This window comes from Hibiscus syriacus, unplaced genomic scaffold (genome assembly GCF_006381635.1).
Source record: "Hibiscus syriacus cultivar Baekdansim isolate YM2019G1 unplaced genomic scaffold, ASM638163v2 tig00000764_pilon, whole genome shotgun sequence".
Lineage (NCBI taxonomy): Eukaryota > Viridiplantae > Streptophyta > Magnoliopsida > Malvales > Malvaceae > Hibiscus > Hibiscus syriacus.
The window spans coordinates 250,662-275,262 of record NW_024061820.1 but is presented as its reverse complement, the minus strand read 5'-3'; the positions used below and the strand labels follow the sequence as shown (position 1 = coordinate 275,262).

Here is a 24,601-nt window from a genome sequence, read left to right as displayed (position 1 = left end):
CAACTGGCCCACGTTGAAGTCTCCCACACGGAGGAAGAATGGAAAGCAGCAGATAAAAGCCAGCAATGAAGAAACACGTACGCCCGCAAACCCAATCCCCACCCCATGATCATATCAGATCCGACGTCGTTTCTTGACATTTTCGCTCCCTTTCTTTGACATCCAAGTCTGAACTGTACTCCACTTTTGACTATTTCTTCACCTTCCCTTTTAACCATTCCATAATATACACGCTTACGTGACAACAAAAGCAAGATAAATCCCTTTGGTTCGTGAACTCTTCAGACCCTTTCTCGTTCCATTTCTATATCTCCAGTTGTCCATTTCCAGCAGAGCATTGAGCAATCGAAAACTGAAGCTTGTTTTGATTTGTCTTTGATTCTTCAAGAACCCCAAAAGAAAAGGTAGTTTCAGCTTTTTCAGGTATGTTTATTCCATTGTTACAGCTTTTCTTTATCTTTAAGATCCATTTCTAGCTGGTTATTTAAGGCGTGTTTGGTTCGGTGGAATATACGTTTCATTACGTGTTGATTCAGTGTGCCGAAGCAATGTAACCGTTTAATTCGCGGAAAGTAAAGTGGGAAAATATTTATCATTAATTTGTTTTGTTTCTGTTTTTGGAAAGTGCAATGGTTAATGCAGATGAATGTGATTCTAGTGATTAAGATTACAGTCAATCACACGCTCCTGTTTCAATGAGATCTCTGATTTTTCCTCCTTAAACGGCGTTGATCTTTAGTATTTAAATACATGTATTAAAGCTCCGCTTTCTGTCTCAGACATTCAAAACACTAAACTGCCGCTTTCTCCATTTTTCTTCTTGTAGTGAGTCAACTGAGTTAACAGCACGATGGCCGAACGAATCCACCCGGCTGATTCTCCACCCTCCTCCGGCGAACACCCAATGCCGAAATCAGTGACTTCGTCCCCGAGAAACCTGTTCCACAACCTGGAACTTACGTCATCCAAATTCCCAAGGATCAAATCTACCGCGTCCCTCCACCGGAGAACGCGCGCCGTTATGAGCATCTGTCAAAACGGAAGGCTCGTCGTAGTACCTGTCGCAGCTGCTGTTGCTGCTTGTTGATTACCATCATCGTCCTCCTCTTCACCGCCGCCATTGCTGCCGCGGTGATTTACTTCGTTTTCAAGCCCGAGTCTCCAAATTACTCCGTCGAGAACGTTGTCATCAGAGAATTCAACTTGACGTCATCATCGCCTCTCTCCTGAATTCGACGTCACCGTCCGAGCACACAACCCCAACGATAAAATTAGTATTTACTACGAGAAAGGCAGTTCCGTTAGAGTTTACTACGAAGACATTAACCTCTGTAACGGCGCGTTGCGGGCTTTTTACCAGCCGACGAATAACGTAACAATATTTAGAACGGCTTTAAAGGGCTCTGCAATTGAGCTAACCAACGGCGCGCTCAGGGCTCTTTCCGATCAGCAAAAGAAAGGAGCGGTGCCATTTAGTTTGAGGCTGAGAGCGCCAGTTAAGATCAAAGTGGGGTCCGTTAAGACGTGGAAGATTACTGTTAAAGTGACGTGCAAGATAACGGTGGACAGGTTAACGGCGGCGTCCAGGATTGTGTCAAAAGATTGTGATTATGGAGTGGATCTGTGGTAATGAACTAATGATTGGAATTCGGTTGGTACAGTTGACGTGTTTGGTTCCAGGGATAGTGCGCCATAATATAATATTTTATTTCTTGGGAAATTTACTTTTGATTATTATATACATAGTAGTGGTATACATGACAGATTTTCAATTAAATAAATTTAATATAATTATTAAATTAATTGTTTTTAATATATTTCTTTTTAATTTACCTCAACACTTTTAAAATAGGATAAACTACAACCGTGATGACTAAAATTTGAATAATTTTTATTTTGATCACTAAAATTTACCCTAAATAAAATCCCTCAATGCAAAAAAATTAGTTTCAAAAGGAAAAACATTGTCTGCCCCTTAATTGTGTCTTCAATAATTCCCACTAATAAATTTTGCTATTTTCAAAATTGATCATCAATTGGTCATGCATGTCATGACTTGGACTAGTTCAAAAGATGCACTACATAATGTGTTCAATGACTCAATGCAATTGATGTTTGAATAAGTTCCATATAAACAATTAAGTTGAAAAGATGCACTATATAATGTGTTCAATGACTTAATGCAATTGATGTTTGAATAAGTTTCCATATAAACAATTGTTTAATGATGGGAATTTAGAGACAGAAAAGATGTATCACAAAATTAGGAAAGCCTATCCGCTCTTATTTCCTTTTATTTTTTTAGTTTTTCTAAACAACTATTTGTTGCTTTCTTTCTCATATTTGTTTGATAAGCAGCAACATCAATTTCATAGGGTTGATTATCATCGTAAATATTTCTTTGTTTTTCTTATCTCGTATCTTTAATTTTCTTTTGTTTTTTTTAATAATTATGTATTTATGACACGATTTTCTTTAATTTATGATATGTTTCATTGACTTTTGACACGTTTTTTTAATTTTTTTGGTAGTTTGGTCAGTTTATCGTTTATTTTTAGTATGATTGAATTTGACGTCGTCGTAATTGATCAAGATGTTACTTATTTGTTATCACGTTGATCGTCCTTGTTTTGAAACTCTCGAATTTGGTTTGGGTATGCATCCTGCGTTCATATATAATTTTCTCACAATGTTTTGGCATTGATTTGCGTTTATCGTTAATATTTTAGTTGTTAAATCTCTTATTGTAGTTAAGAATGGCAACGGGGCGGGTTCGGGGCGGGTTTTGCTCCCTCGTCCCCGTCCCGTTCCTCGTCGGGTTTTTTATAGGGGCGCCCCGTCGGGGATTTTTTTGTCCCGTCCCCGAACCCGACCCGATCCTGAGAAAAAATTGAGCAACCGTAGTTTTCATAAAAAAATAGAAAAAACGATCACAAAAAATTGGAAAATTAGTCTACATGATTTACAATTCAAACTACAATCACAAATTCAAATCCAATTCTAAATAATTGTCTAAACTCCAAAATAAAACATATACATAATTAAATACAAATTTGTTCCGATATTCAAATCATACAACGAAGATGCATACGTAATATTAAGTTAAATAAAGTCATCCAAAATCGTCGTGCCACTCTTGTCACTTTCTTTGGTAACTCCCTACATTGAGAAATTTATCAAAAAATCAACCAAATTTCACTTTAATAATCATAAAAACTAGTGTTTAGGGTTTAGGGTTTAATATTTAAATGTTTAGGGTTTAAGGTTTGTATTATATAATTAATATAAAAATATATAATATTATATATATAATTAAAATAAAAAATAAAAAATATTATATATATAATTAATATAAAAATATAAAATATTATATATATATATATGATCAGGGCGGGGCGGGGATACCTTGCCCTGAACCTGAACCCGAAAAAATCCCCGAATTTTACCCCGATACCCGACCCGAACTTAGTTGGGTTTCGGTTTCCCCGTTTGGGTTCGGGTCGTTCTTCCATTCCTAATTGTAGTTTATTTTCCGTAACAGTCAGATCTGTTTGTATCTACCTATTATTTGATTTTTTTGAAATGAGTATTTCCCCTTTTCCTTATATAGTGGTTAGTTTTTTGTGTTAATGGTTATTTGGTAATATCCTAATTATATGTATAATATATAGTTGTAAACAATTTATTGTAATTTTGGATATGTTTGTGTTTTCTTAATAAAATTAGTTGCTTTTATTTATAAAAAAAACAGAAAAGAGATTTCAAATAAAATGTGGGGTGAAGTCAGCTTCTAACACTTAACCAATTTGTTTTGTTTAGTGACTTTTGTGTGCGACGGGGATTCAATCTCAACCTTGGCATGAATGTGGAAACTAATTGGTTTTGTATAATAAGGTGATTTGATTATTGGCCCAAATCCAAGAATGCGCTCCTAGCTTTCTTTTGTTTCGTAAACGTTTGCCGGCCCGCACAAACCATTCCTTACCAATAAAGTTTTAGATATCATTATTTACTTGTATTTGGATCCATTTGATTTTTAAAAAAAATTCTAAGGGTCTGTTTGTTTGGTTGTAATTGGTTTTCCAGAAAATGAATTACTGGAGTTTGAATTACTGGAATTTGAATTACTGGAAAATGAATTACTGGAATTTGAATTCTGGAAAATGAATTACATTTCTGGAAAATGAATTACATTTCTGGAAAACATCTGAAAATCGTTTTATGATGTTTGGAAGATGTTATTTAAACATTTTTTTCACTAGTTGAAGAGTTTTTTAAAAATTATTTATTAAAAATATTAAATATAATAAATAATATTATTTAAACATTATTTATTAAAGTAATAATGCTATATTATATTTTAAAAATATTAATTAGTATATTTTAAATATCTTTACTAAAATATTATTGAAATATATAAATATTATTCATTATTAAAATATAAAAAAAATATATTATTAAAATAAAATAAAATATCTTATATTATTATAATATAATTGATTATTTTATATAATATTAAAAATATAATATAATATTATTATAAATATTAATAAATATATTTTAAATATTTTAATAATTAATATTTTGATGAAAATGATATTAAAATATTTTATTAATATTAAATTCATAAAATAAAATTATTTTGAGTATTTTTGCTTTGAAGTGAAAAGTTCGGAAAATGACTTACGGAAAATGAATCCGTAAGTCATTTTACAGAAAACACAAAGGAAATCCTGTTACTAGGAAAATGAATTACATTCCGGAAAACGAATTACGTGAAACAAACATGGGAAAACGTTTTCCGGAAAACGAATTACGTGAAACAAACACGGGAAAATATTTTTCGGAAAACGAATTACGTGAAACAAGCACCGGAATTCGGGGAAAACTAAATCCGTAATTCGAATTACGGGAAACAAACAGACCCTAAATTCGATTCAATTCAACTCTGAGCTATCTTTTATAAATTTATTCCAAAAATCATTCTTTACGAAATTAAATTAAACTAAAATTTATCAAATTCGAATATTTTAACTAACACTATTCATTCTTTTTACCCTCCAAATCCTGCCATTGCCAAACACCCTTAATCCCCAACACAATTACAAATACAAGATTACTTTTTTCAAATATATATATGAGCTATGACCGTTTCAAAGTTCTTGATTAGTTTTTTTTTTTAAATAAAACAGATTTATTGTATATATTTTTATAAAATAACTTAAATCACATAAATATATTCGTATTAGATATCATACATTTTAATAATACAAGTTATGTTAATTTAAAGTATTAAATAGTTTGTTTATCATTTGTTATACGAACTAATTATGGTTTTCAAAGATATTTTTTTTTTATATTTGTGTCATATATTTTTTAAGCCTTTTCAAAAATACTAGTAGAAATCAATTTCGTTTTAATGGAGCGAACCTTTGTTGTCGTTGTTATAGTTTCGTAGGCTCTATTCTGTAATTTCTTCTTCATCATTTCCTACTGACATAACAATTGAGACAACTAAATTCACTTAATTACGTTTAGCTATTGAATAAGTCAAACGATCGACAAACAAATGTAACCAATTTTATGATGATTATAATAGGTCTATTAACGTACCTAATGTCCTCTCTCATCTCTCTTCCACCTATTCCACATTATCACTTAACACCAAAAATATATTATAAGTAAAAAATTCATCTCCTTTTATTTAAAAGAGAAAACAAATTATATATATAAAAGGACATTTAAGATTTTTTTCTAACTTAAATTTCTCTCAATATTTTTGTATTATCTTTTTCTTTTCTTTTGATGTTTATTTAGTCGACGAAAGCGATAATCTTAGTGTTGATTGTCGACCGTCGATGGTTATTAATCTCTTTTTTTCATATTATATCATTTGTTTTCTTTTTTTCTTAATTTTTTTTTTCAATTTTAAATAAAAATATGTCATTGTGGCAAGTTTTTTTTTTCTCTTGTGGCATGTTCCTTACGAATTATGGTACATTTTGCATATACCTTTGTGATCATTTTGGTGCTCGCACAAGTGACATTTGTTTTCTGATTGATTTATTGTTGATCAAGTATAGCTAGATCACCTCTTTGGTAAAATGTTGTTTGTTGATATAATCAGAATTGTGTAGTAAAACAACCTGCGAGATAGTTTAGTTTGCTCACAATTCGAAAAAGACAATGATTTTTTATGAAATTTATTAGATTTTTTTGATATTGATCGTTATTCTCAAGGAAATTTAAAAAATTTCTTATGATTATTGTCCCCATTTATCTTTTTATGTTTAGGTACGTTATAATTATAATTATAATTATAATCTACAATATTATATAACAATAATTTTTAAAACGTGTTACATATGAATAATTAATCACAGTACAAATATGTCAATTTATAATAATTCAGTGCCCGTGAAAAATACATTGAAACGCTTAGTTTTTTTTTCACGTCTTATTTTTATTATTGGCGAATTGGCATTTTGCAGCTACAACAAAATCTCATAATTTTGTCTCAATCACAAAGACAAAACTTGACTGATAATATGAAGACATTAATTTTATTTTTAAACTGTTTGGGATTTTCTTTTGCTAAAAAATTACAATTTTCTTGTTCCCTTAGCTTTTAGAATTACTATCTTTGACGAATCTATTGATCGTGACACCGCGACAAAAGAATCAATGTGTCGTGTACAGATTTTACAGTAGCATATTATCTTAAATGTACAAGAACAATCACATAGCCATTTGATAAACTAATTCTAATTTAAGACAAAATGTATAATATTTGCCAACGTTCACTAAATTGGAACCCCCCCTCGTTCCTTGTTTCTCTTCAATGAATTATTAACCTAGTTTGAATTTTATTATAATCTATAATCTCCTGCAATTTACCTTCTGTATCGTCATACTTATTGTTGCCTTATATACAAGATATGTCAAATTAAATACTTAAAGCGGAAGTCTCCTTCAGCACAAACTACTTATAATCCTGCAAATTTATATTTTAAACAAGTCAATTATTGTATACTTTATATTATCACTCTCTCTCAAAGTTATATTAAAATGAAACTGCTTTCTGGATTGAGTAAATAAAATTATAATAATTTCTTGGCCAAACACCCTGCCCATGTGATCTTGTTATGTATTTTCTTTCTTTGCAAGGAAGGACCCAAAACATAGAAAGGGAAGATGAATTTTGCAGATAACCTCATCTGCAATATATAAATAAATAAATAAATAAACCCAACAATGAAAGCAACGCAACACTGTAGTGCCAACATGGTTTGGATCATAACCCTTTAATTCTTTTTCTCCCTTGGGTGGAAATGAACTATTTTATTGCCTGGCTTTTGTTATTTTTTTTTTCAGAAATGGGGACCATTGAAATGATAAGTTCCAAATTTTAAACGGAGCCAAAGAAAGGTGACCCCACTACCAAACACTCACACACTTGGCACAAAACCAGACTAGTTCCATTCCCATCTTCCACCAAAGACAGGATCCTAGTGAAACTGAAACCATCTTCTTGGCATTAACTACTGTGGGATCTGAAGTTCACATGAGATGCACAACAACAGGATAGGATTGCACTAAAAGACAACAGTTTCCATTCAACACAATCTGTCAACTATGTTCCCATTACAGGACAAAAAACACTCGGATTCCTACAAAACATGATAATGGTGGAAACTGGTAACAAGTTCAAACAAAAAGTGAAAACGGAAGCATTGAGACAATACATAAAACTTATTTATGAGACAGTAACATTCGATGTAAACCAGTAGCAGGATTATGGGACTTCTTTGTTTTTATTGAAAGCCCATATGAAGACCTGCTAAGCTTGCTATAGCTTCTACCAGCTACATGCATGAAGAAAAATACAATAACCAAGTGAAAAAAAAAAGATTCATTAGCTAGTGCTTGTTTGGAAAGACCTTGGGGGAAGTAAAAGGTAGATCTTCCTGCAAGAAAGTTGCGGTAAGTTTGAGAGAAAACCAGTTTGGACCGGAAATTTGTTACTCAAAACCAGATTGGAACATCCTGCTTAGGCATGGTATCCACCCCAACTGCTTGTAGATCTTCCTTGTAATCAAAAGAAGTCAGATTGAATGGAGAACCAAACATCAACTGGAAGCTGTTGTTGTTATTGTGGTTGGTCTCAAATGGAGAATTCAAAACCTTAAAATGGTCGAATTGGCCTTTCCCTTGCGAAAACATCTGGTGGTTACGAGGCATGCTAGACTCCTCGAAGAAATTTCCATCCATCATTACTCCTTGACCGCTGAAGAAGTCACCTTGTTGTTGTTGCATTTTCGGGTGAAGGAGATTTTGACCTTCTGTTACTGGATTGTTTCCGGGATTCATGTTCTTGCCCTGAATGTTGTTATCATATACTGACATGAGCTCACCGATAATTTTCTGCCCATCTTCCGGAACTCCAAGTCCTGATAGGTCATAGGGTGTTGTAACAGACGTAATAGATGGGGCAGCTGGCTTGGATGGTGCGAAATGTTGAGATAAAATCACCGGTTTCACTTCATTCACGTCAAAATTTGAACCACCAAACTGTGCAGAAGCGTTTCTGTGTGGACAAGTTAATTGATGATTGTCCCTGGCAATCCTGTCATGAAAGCCCAAGCGAAGTTCACTATAAGGGCACTGGAGGAACTCACAAGTGTAGATCTTGTGTTCCATCATGTTAAAATCATCGGATGGTTTCCTCTTTCGCATGAAATCCAAAGTATTGACGACTCCCTTGATAGGATATGATTGTTGTTGAACCGTGCTCATTGTATCCATACCAAAATTAGATGAACTGAGATTCCCGGGTTTAAGCTCATGCACGTCAAAGTTTGGCTCAACTTCAGCCCCTGCAACATCATAATCGCTGCAGTCATTTATAAAAAAAGTGCCACTTCCGCCACCAGAGGAAAGCGGTGGGCAGGAATCAGGGTAAAGCTCCCGAGCCAAAACCTCCTCCTGGTTAATTATAGCAAGCCATGTTGCACTCTCCTTTGCCGTCATCTTGTCCTGCAAGCACTTGGACTGCCTTACAAGCTTGCGAATCTTGGCAATATCAGGAGACATATGCTTGATTACTGCCGTGAGAACCCCAACTTTCCATGCTTTCTTCAAGTCATGAGGTTTCTTATAAGGAGGAGGGCCTTGATCTTTGGGTAATCCAAGTTGTGGCCACCATTCCTCATTGCAAGTAGGCCACCATGGTGGAGGAACACCTTTCTCTAAAGGAAATCGTCTCTGAGGGGGATCACAATGTTGCATCAGTGCAGACAAAAGAGAACCGAGCGTTGTATCTTGAAGTTCTAGTAAGGTGTGTGGCGTCGGGCTGATGGAATTACAGCCATCATTCTTTCCAGGAATCGAATTATACGCCTGGTACTTCGCAATAGCAGCAGGACCATTACGATCAAACCGGACTTTATCCTTCCACCATTCTCGAAGATTGTCAGATGCTCCAGTTACTGGCTTCCCTTTTTCGGGAATAATCCCATAAACAAAACCTTGAGCCTTGCAAACCTCCATCATCTTCAACATGTACTTTAATATCCCATCCTGTGCCCTCGACATCTTCTTTCTCCTCGCTTGTTCTTGGGACTGACGCTGTATGTCGATATCGATCCCCTCCTTGCCCTTATATTGCTCCTTAAGACGTTTGAGACGCATTTTTCCCCTCCACAACCTCCTCTCAAGTTCATCAACATCAACCTCTTCATCAGTATAATCATCCTCTACCGCAACCTCTGCTTCCGTCTGTGATACTGCCACATCTTTTCCCCCAAGGGAAGCACATAAGAAATCCATATCTCCACAAATACTCTTCTCATCGAACATCATCATATTCCAAGATCGGATCGACCCCAACGATAAATCTGAAACTTGAGGGAATCTCAGAGTCAAATTTCTCCAACTACCCTTTCAGCTAGTATCTGCTGGTACACATTTAACTTCAAATCACCAGCCTAACTTAACCTGCACATAAAAATAAATAAATTGGTTAAAACAAACTATGCAAGCGCTGTAAATATCCCTGATAAAATAGCAGCATCGAAAGAGTTAACTGACCAAGCCAAACCCAGAAAAGCATAAACAAAGATTTTGAATTCCCAAAATCTATGCAAAGTAGTCCAAAAATATAAATTTCTCAAAACCCAAAACATTTTAAGTAAATTGAACAGATCAAACTATCCTAAAAGCAATACCAGCTGAAGCATACTCTTCAAGTTATCATTTCATAAGAGAGACAAACAAAAATCTGATCCATAAATCTTAAATCAAGGAACAATCGGACAAAAGTCAGGACACCGACTTCAATAAATAAATAAAATGAAGAATTAACTGGAAAAAATAGAAGCAAGCTCAAATTCATTGGATCTGATACAATAAGTGCCTAAGAGAGTAGAAACCCAAAACATAATCAAAACTTCAATCTATTATATCGATAACAAAATTTAAATTACAAAAAAAGTAGTGAAGCTTTGTTTTTCAAATAAAAAAAATCAACTTTACCAAGCAGAAAGCAAAACCCAAATCAGAAAAAGAAGAGAAAAAAAACACCAACCCAGAAAATGAAACCTCAACTTTATCAACCATTAATGAAAATCCCATCTGGATAAATTGATAACAGGAAACAAAACAGAGCTCAAGGCCTCAAATTTCTAAATCAAAAGTAAATAAAAAAAAGAACCCATATCAGAGTAGTAGAAAACACCATACAAAGTACTAAGATTAAGTAAGATCCACTCAAAAACAAGTCCAAAAAGACTTACCAGAAAAAAGAAAAAGAAAACACAGATTTTGGCTTGCTCCACAAAGATCAAAGAAGTCGATACTGCAACTAAGAGAAGAAGAAGAAGAAGAAGAAGAAACAGATGTATGAGGAGGAAAAGAAAGGAATATTTATCCTTTTCAAGTAGTGTAAGATGGAACTTTTCCGGTACCCCAAACAAGGGAATTATTGGAGGGGAAGAAGTGAAGCGGGTGGCTGCTCCCTGTTTGGTGATTGCGAAAGCAGAGAGAGAGAGTGGGAGGAACTGTTTAAGATTCGCAAAAGCAAAATGTATATTTTACAAAACAAAAAGGTGTAATAAAATCAAGGTATGGGGAAGTGAGACTTTGGATTAAATAGTAAAGAAGATGGAAAGTAAAGTGAAAAAGAGGGAAAATTAAATGAAGTTCAGGTCAGGTTAATCTCATCTCATTCTTGGGATAAACGTTTCTTTTCTTCCATTTCTTTCCTATAATTCATAATAGATTTTCGTGTGAATTAATTAATTACGACACATAAATGAGAAAAAATTGCAGAGGCTGAACCGTGTTTCTTTCGTCCATTATAGGATTTCATTTATGAGTGTCTTAATACGTTTTAATATAATTATTATGTAACAATATTTTTATGAACTTAATGATCTTTTTTATTTTTTAGTTTTTTATTAATATAAATTATAGTTTTAAGGGCTATTTTCACACAGTCGTTATATACTTTATTTTTTTCATTGAAATATTTTTTTATCTTAATCATAATTAATTAATAAAATCTTTATTTTAAGCCTGTGTGGGAAATAGTAATCGAGTCAACTCCTTTCCTTTTCAACTCTCATGAAATGTCGCATATAATAAAAAAATATCATATGTTATGAATTGGTTATTAAATTGATAATATTCTTATAATTTAATACAAAAATATGCTTCGAAATTTTTGGAAATAAATATGGGTTTAAATGAATAGAGCGTTCGGTGAATCATTCATATATTATTCGTTTATGTTTGTTTATTAAATTAAATGAACTAGTATGAACAAAATTTTTATGTTTATGTTCACGAATAAACTCGTTTATAAGTTTGTTTATAAGCTCGTTTATTTTTTTACATTTTAAATATTAGTAAATGTACATACTAAATTAAATATATGATGAAATTTAGAGTTTAAACTATGCATTGTAAGAAGTTTAAGCACTAGTTTTGTAATTTTTCCATTTTCCCTATTTTAACATGAAAACTCCTTTTCATACAATTATATTTTACCTTTTATTATAAACGAACACGAACCTAACATGAGTATCTTAAAACATAAACAAACAAATACGAATATAACTTTATTCCTTCAAATTCAATGAAAACTAAATGAAACTCTGTGAAAACATGAAACTAGAAAATGGTTGGATATATATATATATATAACAAAATTATAAATTATTCCAAAAGTAATATATAAAATAGCTTGCCCACTACTTTCTCCACTTTAGGAGGTGGAGGGAATATTATATAATTTTTTAATCTAATAAACAGTTGTATCAAAACAAAGTTAGGGACATTTGTATTTGTTTGTACTCAAACTTAAATTAATATAAAGTAAAAAATGATTGGACTATAAACAAATTCACACATTATTTAGTAAACAGTATTAGTTTATTCCGTTGCTTATGTTAAAAGGTCATTAATAAATATAATGTTGTGGACTACTATTTGGACACGTAAACCGTATATCCCTCTTGTATTTACTATATTTTATTATTCCCCAACCCAAAGCCCAAGATTAGGCCTAAGCCGATTAGATCCATCAACACGAGCAGCTCCATAAGTTGAATAAATTTGTGTTTAATTTGATTTAAATGTAATTAGTAATGAATATAAATTATAGACTGGGCTTAATGGATGTGATGTTTAATATAAAATTTAAAGATTACAGATCGAGTTTTGTTAAATTAATTGATTGAAATAATGATTCAAAATATTTTATTATTCTTCAAATCAATAGCTCATAATTGGAACCACGTAGATAATAAAGAATTAGCTATGAATATTTAGTTCATTTTAACATAAAACCTCCACCGAATTAATAGATCATACTTGGAACCATAAACAATTGTGAAAGCTATAAATTTAATATCACAATTGAAATTTAGTATAAAGAAGATTGATATGACAACTTTAAATTTAGTATATACACACACGTAGATATTCTTGGACACTTGGTAAGTAATAATAATACTAACTTTTGTATAGTTTGAATAATTCCACCTAATGCCTAATGGTAATAAATTTTCAATTTTCAATTGAAAATTTTGAATAAAATAAATAACTTTATTACTTAAAGCCTTAATATTCAAAATATTAAGTTGATTTTATTTAAGAAAATTAAATGAATCGAGCTTGAATGAATCATGTTGTGTTTGTGTTTGTTTTTTTAAGTGTTCATGTTCATTCCAAGTTTGTTTATATTTTTATATCATGCTTGTGTTCATTCATTTAACGTTCGAGAACATATTTGTTTATATGGTCTCGAACATGTTCGTTTATATGGTCGCAAACATGTTCATTTGCAAGCTCAACAATGATAAAATTTAAGGCTGTAAAAAGCTGACCCGACCTGCAAAACTGACTGAAACTGACTCGAGTCAAAACTGTTTTTGACATGCACTGTGGCGATCCGAAACCGACTCGAGTCGGAACTGATGTTGACCTGAACCCGATATGAACCTGGAAATTGTGGATCCGAACCCGACCTGCATCCGACCTGAACCGAAAATATGATACCCGAACCCGAACTGCATCCGACTGATATGAACCCGAACCCGAGATTGACCTGGTAAATAACTGGTATTACCCGACCTGTTTTCAACCTGACATGTTTTCAACCTGACCTGTTTTTAACCTGACCTGTAAATGATCCAACTTATTAATGATCTAATTTGATATTTACCTGACTTATATATTACCATAGACAAAATTATAAGATTTTAATAAAATTATAAGTTTTTTAGCTTATGATGTAATTAAAATATTAATATGATTATTTTTTAAATGTTATAATAAAATATTTATTATGATAATTATATTAATAAATAGAACTATTATATAAAATAATTTAATAAAATTAATAAAATTATTTAAATGTAAATTAGATAAAACATTATTAATAATGCAAAGAAAAATTAATATAGTTTAATTTATATAAATTATATAGTTTAATTTATATAAAGAAAAAATAATATTATATAAAATAACTTGAGCCTCTATATTAGGAAAATAAAGTAAAAACTATAAAGAAAAGGCCCACAACCCATAATCTAACTTCAACAATGTGAATGAAACTGGGAGACTAAATGACTAACCCAAGTTCATTTTGATTTTAGCTTATCTTGTAAGACAGAAAACTATAAGAAACAAGAGATTGAAGACGAAGAAAAGTGAAAGATTTGAATGATGATTTATAGTTGGAGAAGTGATGAAAAACACACCTTTTAATGCTTACTTTCTATACTGCCACATGTGATACCATAAAAAGAGTAAATGATAGGAATTTTTGGTGTAAAACTTTCATCATATTAGAATTAGATCAAAGAGTTCTCATTGTTCTACCAATTCATATCTATACAAACACATAACATCGAGTCTACCAATTTTATCCACAAGAAAAGACCTCACAAATTGATGGTGTAACCTAATCGACAACGAGGTCTCTCATCAATATTCTAATAAGCCTCAACTGACGAGAAACTATTGGTCCCCCAACTGAGTCATCTCCTACCCTCCTGACAGACTCTTCATCCAATGCAAGAGTTGCTTCTAAAGTTGGAAGCCAGTTGGATTGCTGAAGCCAGTGTCTTAATGAAAGCTACCATGGTACTACAAAACATGTATATATAAAAACATAAAAAAATAGTTTTAACCCACTCAGAAGAAGTACAGAATGGAGTTGTCTGTATTGGTATACAAGCCTCGAAGGCATAACAACAGAGTCAGGGAGGAAGCATGAATAGATGATGCAGTATACTTGAAAAAGAATAGTACTAAATAGTTAAATGGATATAATGGGCATACCCCGTGGACAAGAGTTAATGAGCTATGACTGCCACTTTTATGTGATGATACATAACCATAAACTTACATGGAGTAAGAATGGTAGAGGATTATGCGACCAACAAGCTTTTTCAACACCTGCAATATATTCAAACACAAGGCATCAACATTCAACACAAAAAGAGACTGAACTTTGTGGTAAAAAATTACACCGATTGCTGCACAGACCTCAATTGCACGCCTTTCTCTATGTTGAGCTTGAGCAGGGTCAATCCTGACATTTTAAAAGCCCTAGGCAAAATTCAAGAATAAATTTCGGTAAACGTCAAACAATTTTTTTCATTAAAAATTATACAAGTAGATCTTATTACATTAACCAACATTATTTGGGGCGGGTCGTATCAGTGTTGGGCAATTCATTTTGAGTTGACAACGGTCCTGCAGTTTCAAATACACGGATTTCTCTTCCATGATTCTCTTTTACAGCAGCAAGCTTAGCCTAAAATCAATTCAAGGAAGTAATAAATAAATAAATTGAGTAACAACATCCCGCAATCTGCGTACTACATATCACACAATTTAAGCAGTCTACAATCAAAGTTCTAATGAACGGTTTCAAAAAATATAATTGCATAAAGGAAATCCAAAGTTGTGTCTCTGACACTTATGACAACCATATGACTAATATAAAACACTGTCCGAGAATGTACTTAAAATGCGCTCTTCTTAAGACCAGGATCACAAAGATTCAAATATGATAAATCCGAGTTCTCTCCATACATCTACTTATCTCTTCTACAAACACCAGAGGAATCACAACACGCGGTGGAAGCTAGACTTTAGTAAGATTCAACAACTTCATATGCACGATATTCCTTATATGGGGTACTACAGAAAGCCGCTCAAAGATTCAAACAAAAAAGGGGAAGAAATAGTTTTCCCTTTTTTCTAAGTTCTTATATTAACTTTTTAACGGCAATTTCACCCAAAAAAAGAACTAAAACGGAAGCTACTGAGCAACTTTCATGGATGAGCAAGTATTCTTCAATAAAGATTGCAAAAGAAACCATGATGAAGCTTCATTCCATCAAAATTAAGCTAATAACAGTTATCCTTATTGGAGCTCAACTAGAAATATAATGAACCTAAATTCTCTCCCAAATCATTATGCGGAATACCTAGTGACATCTAACATCAAGAAAAGGAAACAAACCCAGTTGAATAAACAACAATAAGAACCAGACCCATCACATGAATAAAAAATCAGAGTAAAAACCCGGATCAATCCATCACTTAAAATAAGATTATGGTCACCAAATACAAATATTAAATCAAGAAAATTAAAAGGAAGGGACAAACTTTAGCTGATGCAGCATCCATGGAATCAATATTCGTGAATCTTCTCCTCTTCAAAGGCAGTGGCGAATAACCATCTACAATCATCAGCTGCAGATGAAATTTTCCACTTTTCTTCCCTTCTTGTTTGTCCCTTGCTTGTGTAAAAGCTCCTGCTTGGGTTACCTTTAGGAATTACTTTCAAGTATTCATTTCAGTTTTTCTTTTATTTTTGTTAGGTTTGTTTATTTGGCGGTAAATGATGTTGATTTTGGCGCCACAGTTGGCAAGGCTTAAGCGGGAGAAAACCCGCTTGTTTTTTAACTTCATTTGATATTGTAATATTGTCTCTTAGTTTTAAATTTATTCAATTTAGTCCAAATTTAATAATTTAATATATTAATTTAAGCTTCATATTTCAACTTTTTTCAATTTTAATCCAAATTTAATGTTATGATTTATTAATTTAAGCTTCATATTTAAAATTTGTTCAATTTGATCCTTATATTTTTTTAATTCTTTCAATTAATATATATGTTTATATTAATAAATTAATATATAGTTTATATATACTATATAGTTTATATATACTAATGAACTATAAAATATATAGTTTGTATATACCATATACTATATAGGTTATATATACTAATGAACTATATAATATATAGTTTATATATACTATATAGTTTATATATACTAATGAACTATATAATATATAGTTTATATATATATACCATATAGTCTATATATATTATATAGTTTATATATACTAATAAACTATATAATGTATAGTTTAGGGTTTAGGGTTTAGGATTTTTATATATAGTTCATATGTAAATTATACTATATATTATATATATATAATATATATAATATATAAATATAAACTATAGTATATATATATAGGTCATATGTAAACTATATAGTATATAAATATCAACTATAGTATATATATATATATATAGGTCATATGTAAACTATATAGTTTATATATATAGTTCATATGTAAACTATAGTTCATATATAAATATCAACTATAGTTTATATTTAAACTATAGTTAGTATATAAACTATATAGTTTATATGTAAACTATAGTTCATATATATATAGTATATAAATGTAAACTATAGTTTATATAAATAGGATAAAATATAGTATATAAATATAAATTATATTATGTAGTTTATATAAATATAAATATAAACCCTAAATCTTAAACATTAAACCCTAACCCATATATACTATATATATATATATATATATAAACTATATAATTTATATCAATAAACTATATAATTTACACAATATATATTATTTATAATTATACATAATATATAAATATAAATTGTATAGTTTATATATAATTTATATATAAACTATGTAGTTTCTACATAGTTCAATAGTTCATATATAAACTATATAGTATTATAGTTTATACCTGGTATATATAATTTATACTTTATACATAATATATATATATAAACTATATAGTTTATATATATAATACATATACATATACTTTATATTATATATATATATATATATCTATATTAGTTGTTTTAATTTTTTTCTCAACTTATTACTTATTTATATTTATTAATTGGCTCATAACTTTTTAAATGAGTATATTTTAGAACATTTTTTTATTAATTTCAACCTCAAAATTTAAAATTATTTTGATTTGATCCCTTTTGTGTTGTTTAATATGTTTAAATTTTTATTTGTAATTTCATATTTGTTCAATTTAGTCCTCCAAATTTTATTTGCACCTGAAATTGACCCATACTTTTTACTTATTTCTATTTTTAAATTGGCCCATAACTTTTTAAATGGGTATAATTTAGTACTTTTTTTGTATTAATTTTAACCTCAAAATTTAAAATTATTTTGATTTGATCCCTTTTGTGTTGTTTAATATATTTAAATATTTATTTGTAATTTCATATTTGTTCAATTTAGTCCTCCAAATTTTATTTGCATCTAAAATTGACCCATACTTATTACTTATTTCTATTTTTAAATTGGCCCATAACTTTTTAAATGGGTATAATTTAGTACTTTTTTATATTAATTTTAGCCTCAAAATTTAAAATTATTTTGATTTGATCCCTTTTGTGTTGTTTAATATATTTAAATTTTTATTTGTAATTTCATATTTGTTCAATTTAGTCCTCCAAATTTTATTTGCATCTAAAATTGACCCATACTTATTTCTTATTTATATTTTTAAATTGGCCCATAACTTTTTAAATGGGTATAATTTAGTACTTTTTTGTATTAATTTCAACATCACAATTTAAAACTATTTAGATTTGATCCCATCAATGTGTGTTGTTTAATTTATTTAAATTTTTATTTGTAATTTCATATTTGTTTAATTTAATCCTCCAAAATTTATTTGCATATGAAATTGATCCATACTTATTACTTAATTCAATTTTTTAATTGGCCCATAACTTTTTAAATGGGTATAATTTAGTTTTTTTGTATTAATTTCAACCTCACAATTTAAAATTATTTCGATTTGATCCCTCATCAATGTGTGTTGTTTAATTTATTTAAATTTTTATTTGTAATTTCATATTTGTTCAATTTAATTCTTAAATTTGCATTTTTCATAAAATTGAACCATGATTAGTTATATTCTTAGTAATTTACTCTAAATCATATACAATTACAAATTGAAATTCAACGTTTGCGAAAGACGAAAATAATTAAACCAAAAATAAAAATTAACCCGATTTGAACTCAATCCGTATCTGATAGAGATCCGACCTGAATTTTATATGCCAATGATGTGACCCGATCTGAACGAGATCCTCCTGAAGTCAATCCGAACCTGAATTAACCTGCTTTTTAACTGCTTCGGACCTGAACTGTTTTGACTTGAACTGACAACGATCCGAACTGAAAATGACCTGACCTGAACCCGATCTGGATCTGGTGTCAAATCAACCTGAAAATAACCCGAACTGATTTGACCTGACCTGAACCCGATCTGGATCTGGTGTCAAATTTACCTGACTTGACCTGTATCCGATTTTATCCGACCTGCCAGGATCCGACTGAAACCTGAATGATTACCCGATTTTACACCCCTAATAAAATTATATCACACTCATATCAAATACATTGGATTCAAAATATTCAAAATTGTAAAATTTTAATATCACTTCACCAAATTTTGTCACTTCACCTATCTCCATTGCATGTGTATTTGTGTCTCTCTTGATACACGTTCGTCAATTTCTTAGACACGAGGTACAACTCATTTAGTATCATAAAGGAAGCCTATGTGGATGGACTCTATCTTGCTTCCTATTTTCTTATTAATGGCTAATTTACAACCATGAAACATTATTTTTTTTTTCTGCATGGAATGATTTTACGATGTGGTACGTGTTTTGGCTATCCTTTGATGCTCGCTAGTCGCTAATATATAATTTTCTTCTTGGTTAGGATATGGACTCATCTGAGGAAGAAGGAAATAATCCGGAATCTCTTCCTCCTCCGCCACCTTTGCTTACTGATGTGGTTTCGGTCAAAGTAGAATTTGATACTGCTAACAAGAAACTTGCTCAACTACCTATGGCCAGGTATGGTATTGGATCTAAGGGGACAAAGGTCACAAATCATTCTGATAGGAATTTCTTCCATAACTGTGTATGTAATTGATTTCTTTATCTCTATGATTTTATTATCGTGTGATGTTGGTAAACAATAATTATTGATTTATGTTGTTTTTAACCAGGTCTCTCTTTTCTATGAAGATGGTCGCCCAGTTGATGGTAAAGGTGTTGGAAGAAAAGTGATTGACAAAGTGCAGGAGACCTACAGTAGTGAGTTGGCGGGAAAGAACTTTGCATATGACGGGGAAAAGAGTTTATTTACTATCGGTGCTCTCCCAAATAATAAACTCGAGTTCATTGTCGTACTTGAGGATGCTACATCTAAAAGGTAGATTTCACTTTTGGTTGATTCCTAGTATATATACTGCTTCAAGTTGTTATGCCAGGTCTAACTTGTGGTATTTTTATGTTTAGAAACAATGGGAATGCAAGATCTGATGGAAATGGCAACCCAAATGAGCGCCAAAAAAGGAAATTAAAAGTGGAAATAAGCTTTGTTGCAAAGATTCCAATGCAATCAATTCAAAGTGCTCTGCGTGGACAGGAATCTGAGAACTCACACGAAGCACTGAGGGTGCTTGATAACATACTAAGGCAGCATGCTGCTAAACAGTGATATATATATATATATATATATATATATATATATATATATATATTGCAATTTCAGTTTTGAGGCTTGATGTTATATCTATTCTGCCATTGCCTTCACTTTCACAGGGGATGTCTACTTGTTCGCCAGTCTTTCTTTCATGATAACCCGAACAATTTCACAGACATTGGAGGAGGTGTTCTAGGCTGTAGAGGTTTTCATTCAAGTTTCAGAGCCTCTCAAGGAGGCCTGTCAATTAATATTGGTTTGAATCTAATCTCCCAAAGTGCTTATGCTTTTGTTGCTTTATATTTATTGATTAATTACACCTTTTTCATTTTATTTTGTTTAAGATGTATCAACTACAATGATAATTCAACCCGGTGGAGGAGTAGTTGTTTTCTTAATTGCCAATCAGAATGCTAGAGATCCTTTTCTTTCTAGATTGGACCAAAGTAATAAATAGATGTTATTTTGTGAATGTAGATTTTAAAATGTTTGCATCGGTTATTTATTATTTAATAGCAATTACTGGGAATTCTTGAATAGGCTAAAAGAGTCTTCAAGAATCTGCGGATAAGAGTCGGTCCATCCAACCAGGAGGACAAGATTACTAGATTGAGCAATTGTGCAAAGATCATATGTATGATTTTCTAATTTTTTTTATCAGTGTCTTTTCGTTGGTTTTTACTAAAGCATCTTTTATTTTATTTTGTCCTTGTATTTCTTGCACCTCATGAGTGCTTAATTTTTTATTTGATGTGGACTTTCTTCATGATATAGATTTTCTATGAAGCAAAAAGGTTTGAAGAATGAAAATGGTGAAACAAAGGCAGTGGAGATTACTATTTATGATTACTTTGTCAACCATCGTAACATACAGTTACATTATTCTACTGATTTGCCATGGATTAATGTTGGCAAGCGAAAGCGGCCTACATACATTCCCATCGAGGTGATTGTGTGTTAGTGGTTTTCTTTTGTTTTTTTAAATAATAAATGTTCAACAACTAATTCTGGTCTGTGTTTTGTTGTGTATCTGTTTCTAAACACTAGCTTTGTTTTTTGGTGTCCTTGCAACGCTATACGAAAGCTCTAAAGACCTTGCAAAGAGTTTCTCTGGTTGAAAAATCTAGGCAGAAGTCACAAGAAAGGATGAATGCATTATTTAATGTAGGTCTCATTTTGAAGCTTTTGAATCAGAATTTCATTTGTTCTATTACTTGTTCCCCATCGGTGTTGGAAATTCTTGTGCAGGTTTTACGTACCAGTAATTATCGTGCCGAACCAATGCTGTCATCATGTGGTGTTTCTATAAATTCTAATTTCACCCAAGTTGAAGGTTGTGTTCTACCAACCCCAGAGGTAGACTTATAGTTTTTGTCTTTGTGAATTGTTCCCTGATGTTGCATCCATTTGTGTTGCTGCTTTTTTGAGGCTTTTATTTATATTAATGATTGTTCTTTAGATCGATGTACTAATTGGGTTATCTTTTGGTTTCAGTTAAGGGTGGGCAATGGTGATGATTTCTTCCCGAGGAATGGAAGTTGGAAATTTTAATAATAAGGTCATTGCTCTTTGTAATCATGTAGTTTTCTATATTATATTTGTTTTATCATTTTTTCTAATCAGTTCAATTTATGCGTTCATAGAAATTGGTAGAGCCATCGAGGATTGAAAGATGGGCTGTTGCCAACTTCTCTGCTCGTTGTGGTCCAAACAACATTGTGCAAAGTCTGATTCGGTGCGGAGAAATGAAAGGAATCGTATGTCAGCATCCACTTTTATTTGATTGTTAGAGTGTGCTACTTAGTGTAGGTGTAGCATTGTCATTTATAATACTCATCTTGCTAGCTTAGCTTCTTTTGATTCTCCTCTTTTCAGCGAATAGATCATCCATTTGATGTATTTAATGAGATGGGCCAGAATAGACGCCTCCCTCCTGTTGCTAGGGTTGAGAAAATGTTTGATATCATACAGTCCAAACTTTCCGATGCTCCGCAGTTTCTTCTTTGTCTTCTGCCAGATAGGAAAAACGCTCTCTTTGGTGAGCTGAATCTCTTCCATTGATTTGTTGACTTTGCATGTTTTGCTTGGTGTCTTTTCCTTGCATTTAACATTGAATATTTTAAGGTCCGTGGAAACGAAAAAATCTTTCCGAGATTGGCATAGTGACTCAGTGTATGGCACCAATTAAAGTAACTGATCAGTACCCGACGAATCTGCTTCTGAAGATAAATGCAAAGGTTTCTTCTGCTTTCTTTTCAAATGTATATTTTTTTCTATTGCTTTAAGCAGTTCATCCGGTTGCAGTTATAACTTCTGTAACTATATCATTAGGTTTAACAACTTTTTTTGCAAGTAAACCTGCTAACATTTTCAACGTCATACATCTTTATTTGCTCACAGCTTGGAGGTCTAAATTCGATGTTAACCCTTGAGAGATCAATACCTATGGTTTCAAATGTTCCAACTGTCGTAACAGGTTTTTGTCCGGGCACGAATTTTTTACTTGGCGGGAAAAGTGATGTGAATAAATGGTTTTTTTTAAAAATAATTTGGGAGTCGCCATCGGCCTTTTGGATCAGGTAGGTCGAATACCTAAAAATCATCTTTTAAAAGAGTTTTTAACAAAACATCGATTAAAAGATAAACTGATCTGTGTTTTAACCAAAAATTCGTTCTTTTTAATAATAAAAAGGGATTCGTGGTCGGTTACGTTTAGGGAATGATTAGCACCCCTACAACGCCCAAAATTGGTACTTTTTAATTATAAATTGTCTCTATTATTAAAAATTTAAAAATTCAAAGTATATTTAATTTATAATCCTATTATTTCAAAATTATAATTATGGAAAAATATTAATTTATATATTTATAAATAAAATATTTATTTATTTAGAAATATCAGAAAATGACTTCTAGGTGCCTTAAACAACTCTTTTCTTCAATATTAAAAAATAAATATATAATTAAAATAATTAATATATGATTTAAAAAATAGGATATTTATTTATTTAAAAATATCAGAAAATTGACATCTAGTTGTTTTAAGACTGTCCTTTCTTAATATTGAAAAATAAATAAATATATATTAAAATATGATTATTAAAAAAGTAATTTATGAAATATAAGATTTTAACGAATAAAAAAATATTATTTATTATATATATATATTTATTTATATAAATAATAAGAATAATAATAAAAAGTAATAATAATAAAATAATATTGCAAATAATAATTAAAAATATAGTATTAAAATATAAAATATTAAAAAAATAATCAAAAATGAAATTTGAATGATTAAAATAAAATTATAAAACTAGAGTACTAATTCGAAATATATAAAAGATGGGCATTAAAAGTGTAATTTAACTATAATTCATAATACGGGATTAAAATAATAATTAATAAACTATGAGGGACTAAATTTGATATTTACCTAAAAAAATATATATATGCTGATAAGGACTAAATTAAAATAAAATAAAATTAGAAGACTAAATTAAAATAATCAAAAATTGCTTTCAGTGACTAAATTGTAAGGTATACAAATTTGGGGCACTGCGAACGGGGTTTACCCTTTATGAAATTACAGAAATACCCTCCCCCAAAACGACGTCGTTTGGGAGAGGGTATTAATACCCGACGGGCCAGCCTCTCATTTCTTCCTTTCTCTTCTCTCTCAAACAGAGAGAGAGCCAGAGTTCTCTCTGGCTTCTCTCTATTTTCCCCCGCCGGAGGGAATCCGGCAGTCGTCTGCCACCATACACCTCCGCCGCCGGCCACCGTAAATGGTGGCCGGAATTTCCAAAATTTCGCAAAACATAGATCAGACCGTCTTAAAGACGATTCCGGTAACCCTTTTTTTTAAATAGCCCCCGATCGGAGCAGATCTAAGAAGATACCTTCGATTTTCGAAGGTTTTCGGTGACGTGTGAAGGCTCCGGTGACGTGTGAAGGCTCCGGTGAGTTTCTTTCTTCTTTCTTTGTTTTCTGTTTTGGTTCACTACTTGTAGTGGGTTCTCTCTCTTTGTGTGTTGCCGTCGTTCCCTTCGTTCCTTTTGTTGTTTTCGGTTGTTCTTGCTCTGTGTCTGCTTTCTGTCCCTTCCTTCTTTCTTGCAGGTGGGGTGGCTTTTATAGCCACCACAGAGTTCTGTTTGGACCGGTCCTGAGAATGAAACCTCAGTGAGTCACCAAAGCTAGGCTGGT

General features: G+C 31.4%; 3 protein-coding genes, 1 long non-coding RNA gene and 1 pseudogene across 4 annotated transcripts; 4 read left to right on the top strand and 1 right to left on the bottom strand.

Moving 5' to 3' along the window:
• The first annotated feature begins 261 nt into the window (after positions 1–261).
• On the top strand, positions 262–1,804 carry LOC120215283 (annotated as a pseudogene).
• A 5,786-nt stretch (positions 1,805–7,590) lies between these two features.
• On the bottom strand, positions 7,591–11,047 carry LOC120215271 (protein ETHYLENE INSENSITIVE 3-like). The gene is made up of 2 exons (XM_039212998.1): positions 10,794–11,047; positions 7,591–9,996 (listed from the first exon to the last, which is right to left on the bottom strand). The coding sequence occupies exon 2, from the start codon at positions 9,862–9,864 to the stop codon at positions 8,026–8,028; it is 1,839 nt and encodes a 612-aa protein (XP_039068929.1). The 5' UTR covers positions 9,865–9,996; positions 10,794–11,047; the 3' UTR covers positions 7,591–8,025.
• An 8,580-nt stretch (positions 11,048–19,627) lies between these two features.
• LOC120214622 (protein argonaute 4-like) lies at positions 19,628–20,852 on the top strand. The gene is made up of 5 exons (XM_039212471.1): positions 19,628–19,828; positions 19,917–20,122; positions 20,209–20,406; positions 20,515–20,651; positions 20,740–20,852. Exons 1-5 carry the CDS (start codon positions 19,628–19,630, stop codon positions 20,850–20,852), a joined length of 855 nt encoding a protein of 284 aa, XP_039068402.1.
• Positions 20,853–20,982: 130 nt separating this feature from the next.
• LOC120214610 (protein argonaute 4-like) lies at positions 20,983–22,705 on the top strand. The gene is made up of 9 exons (XM_039212465.1): positions 20,983–21,029; positions 21,170–21,341; positions 21,443–21,559; positions 21,644–21,751; positions 21,890–21,932; positions 22,049–22,152; positions 22,271–22,433; positions 22,520–22,632; positions 22,685–22,705. The coding sequence occupies exons 2-9, from the start codon at positions 21,177–21,179 to the stop codon at positions 22,703–22,705; spliced, it is 834 nt and encodes a 277-aa protein (XP_039068396.1). The 5' UTR covers positions 20,983–21,029; positions 21,170–21,176.
• Positions 21,922–22,872, top strand: LOC120215244. Its single transcript, XR_005524923.1, has 4 exons — positions 21,922–21,953; positions 22,039–22,152; positions 22,271–22,632; positions 22,796–22,872. It is a non-coding gene; the product is annotated as an uncharacterized LOC120215244 (long non-coding RNA).
• The last annotated feature ends 1,729 nt before the right edge of the window (positions 22,873–24,601 follow it).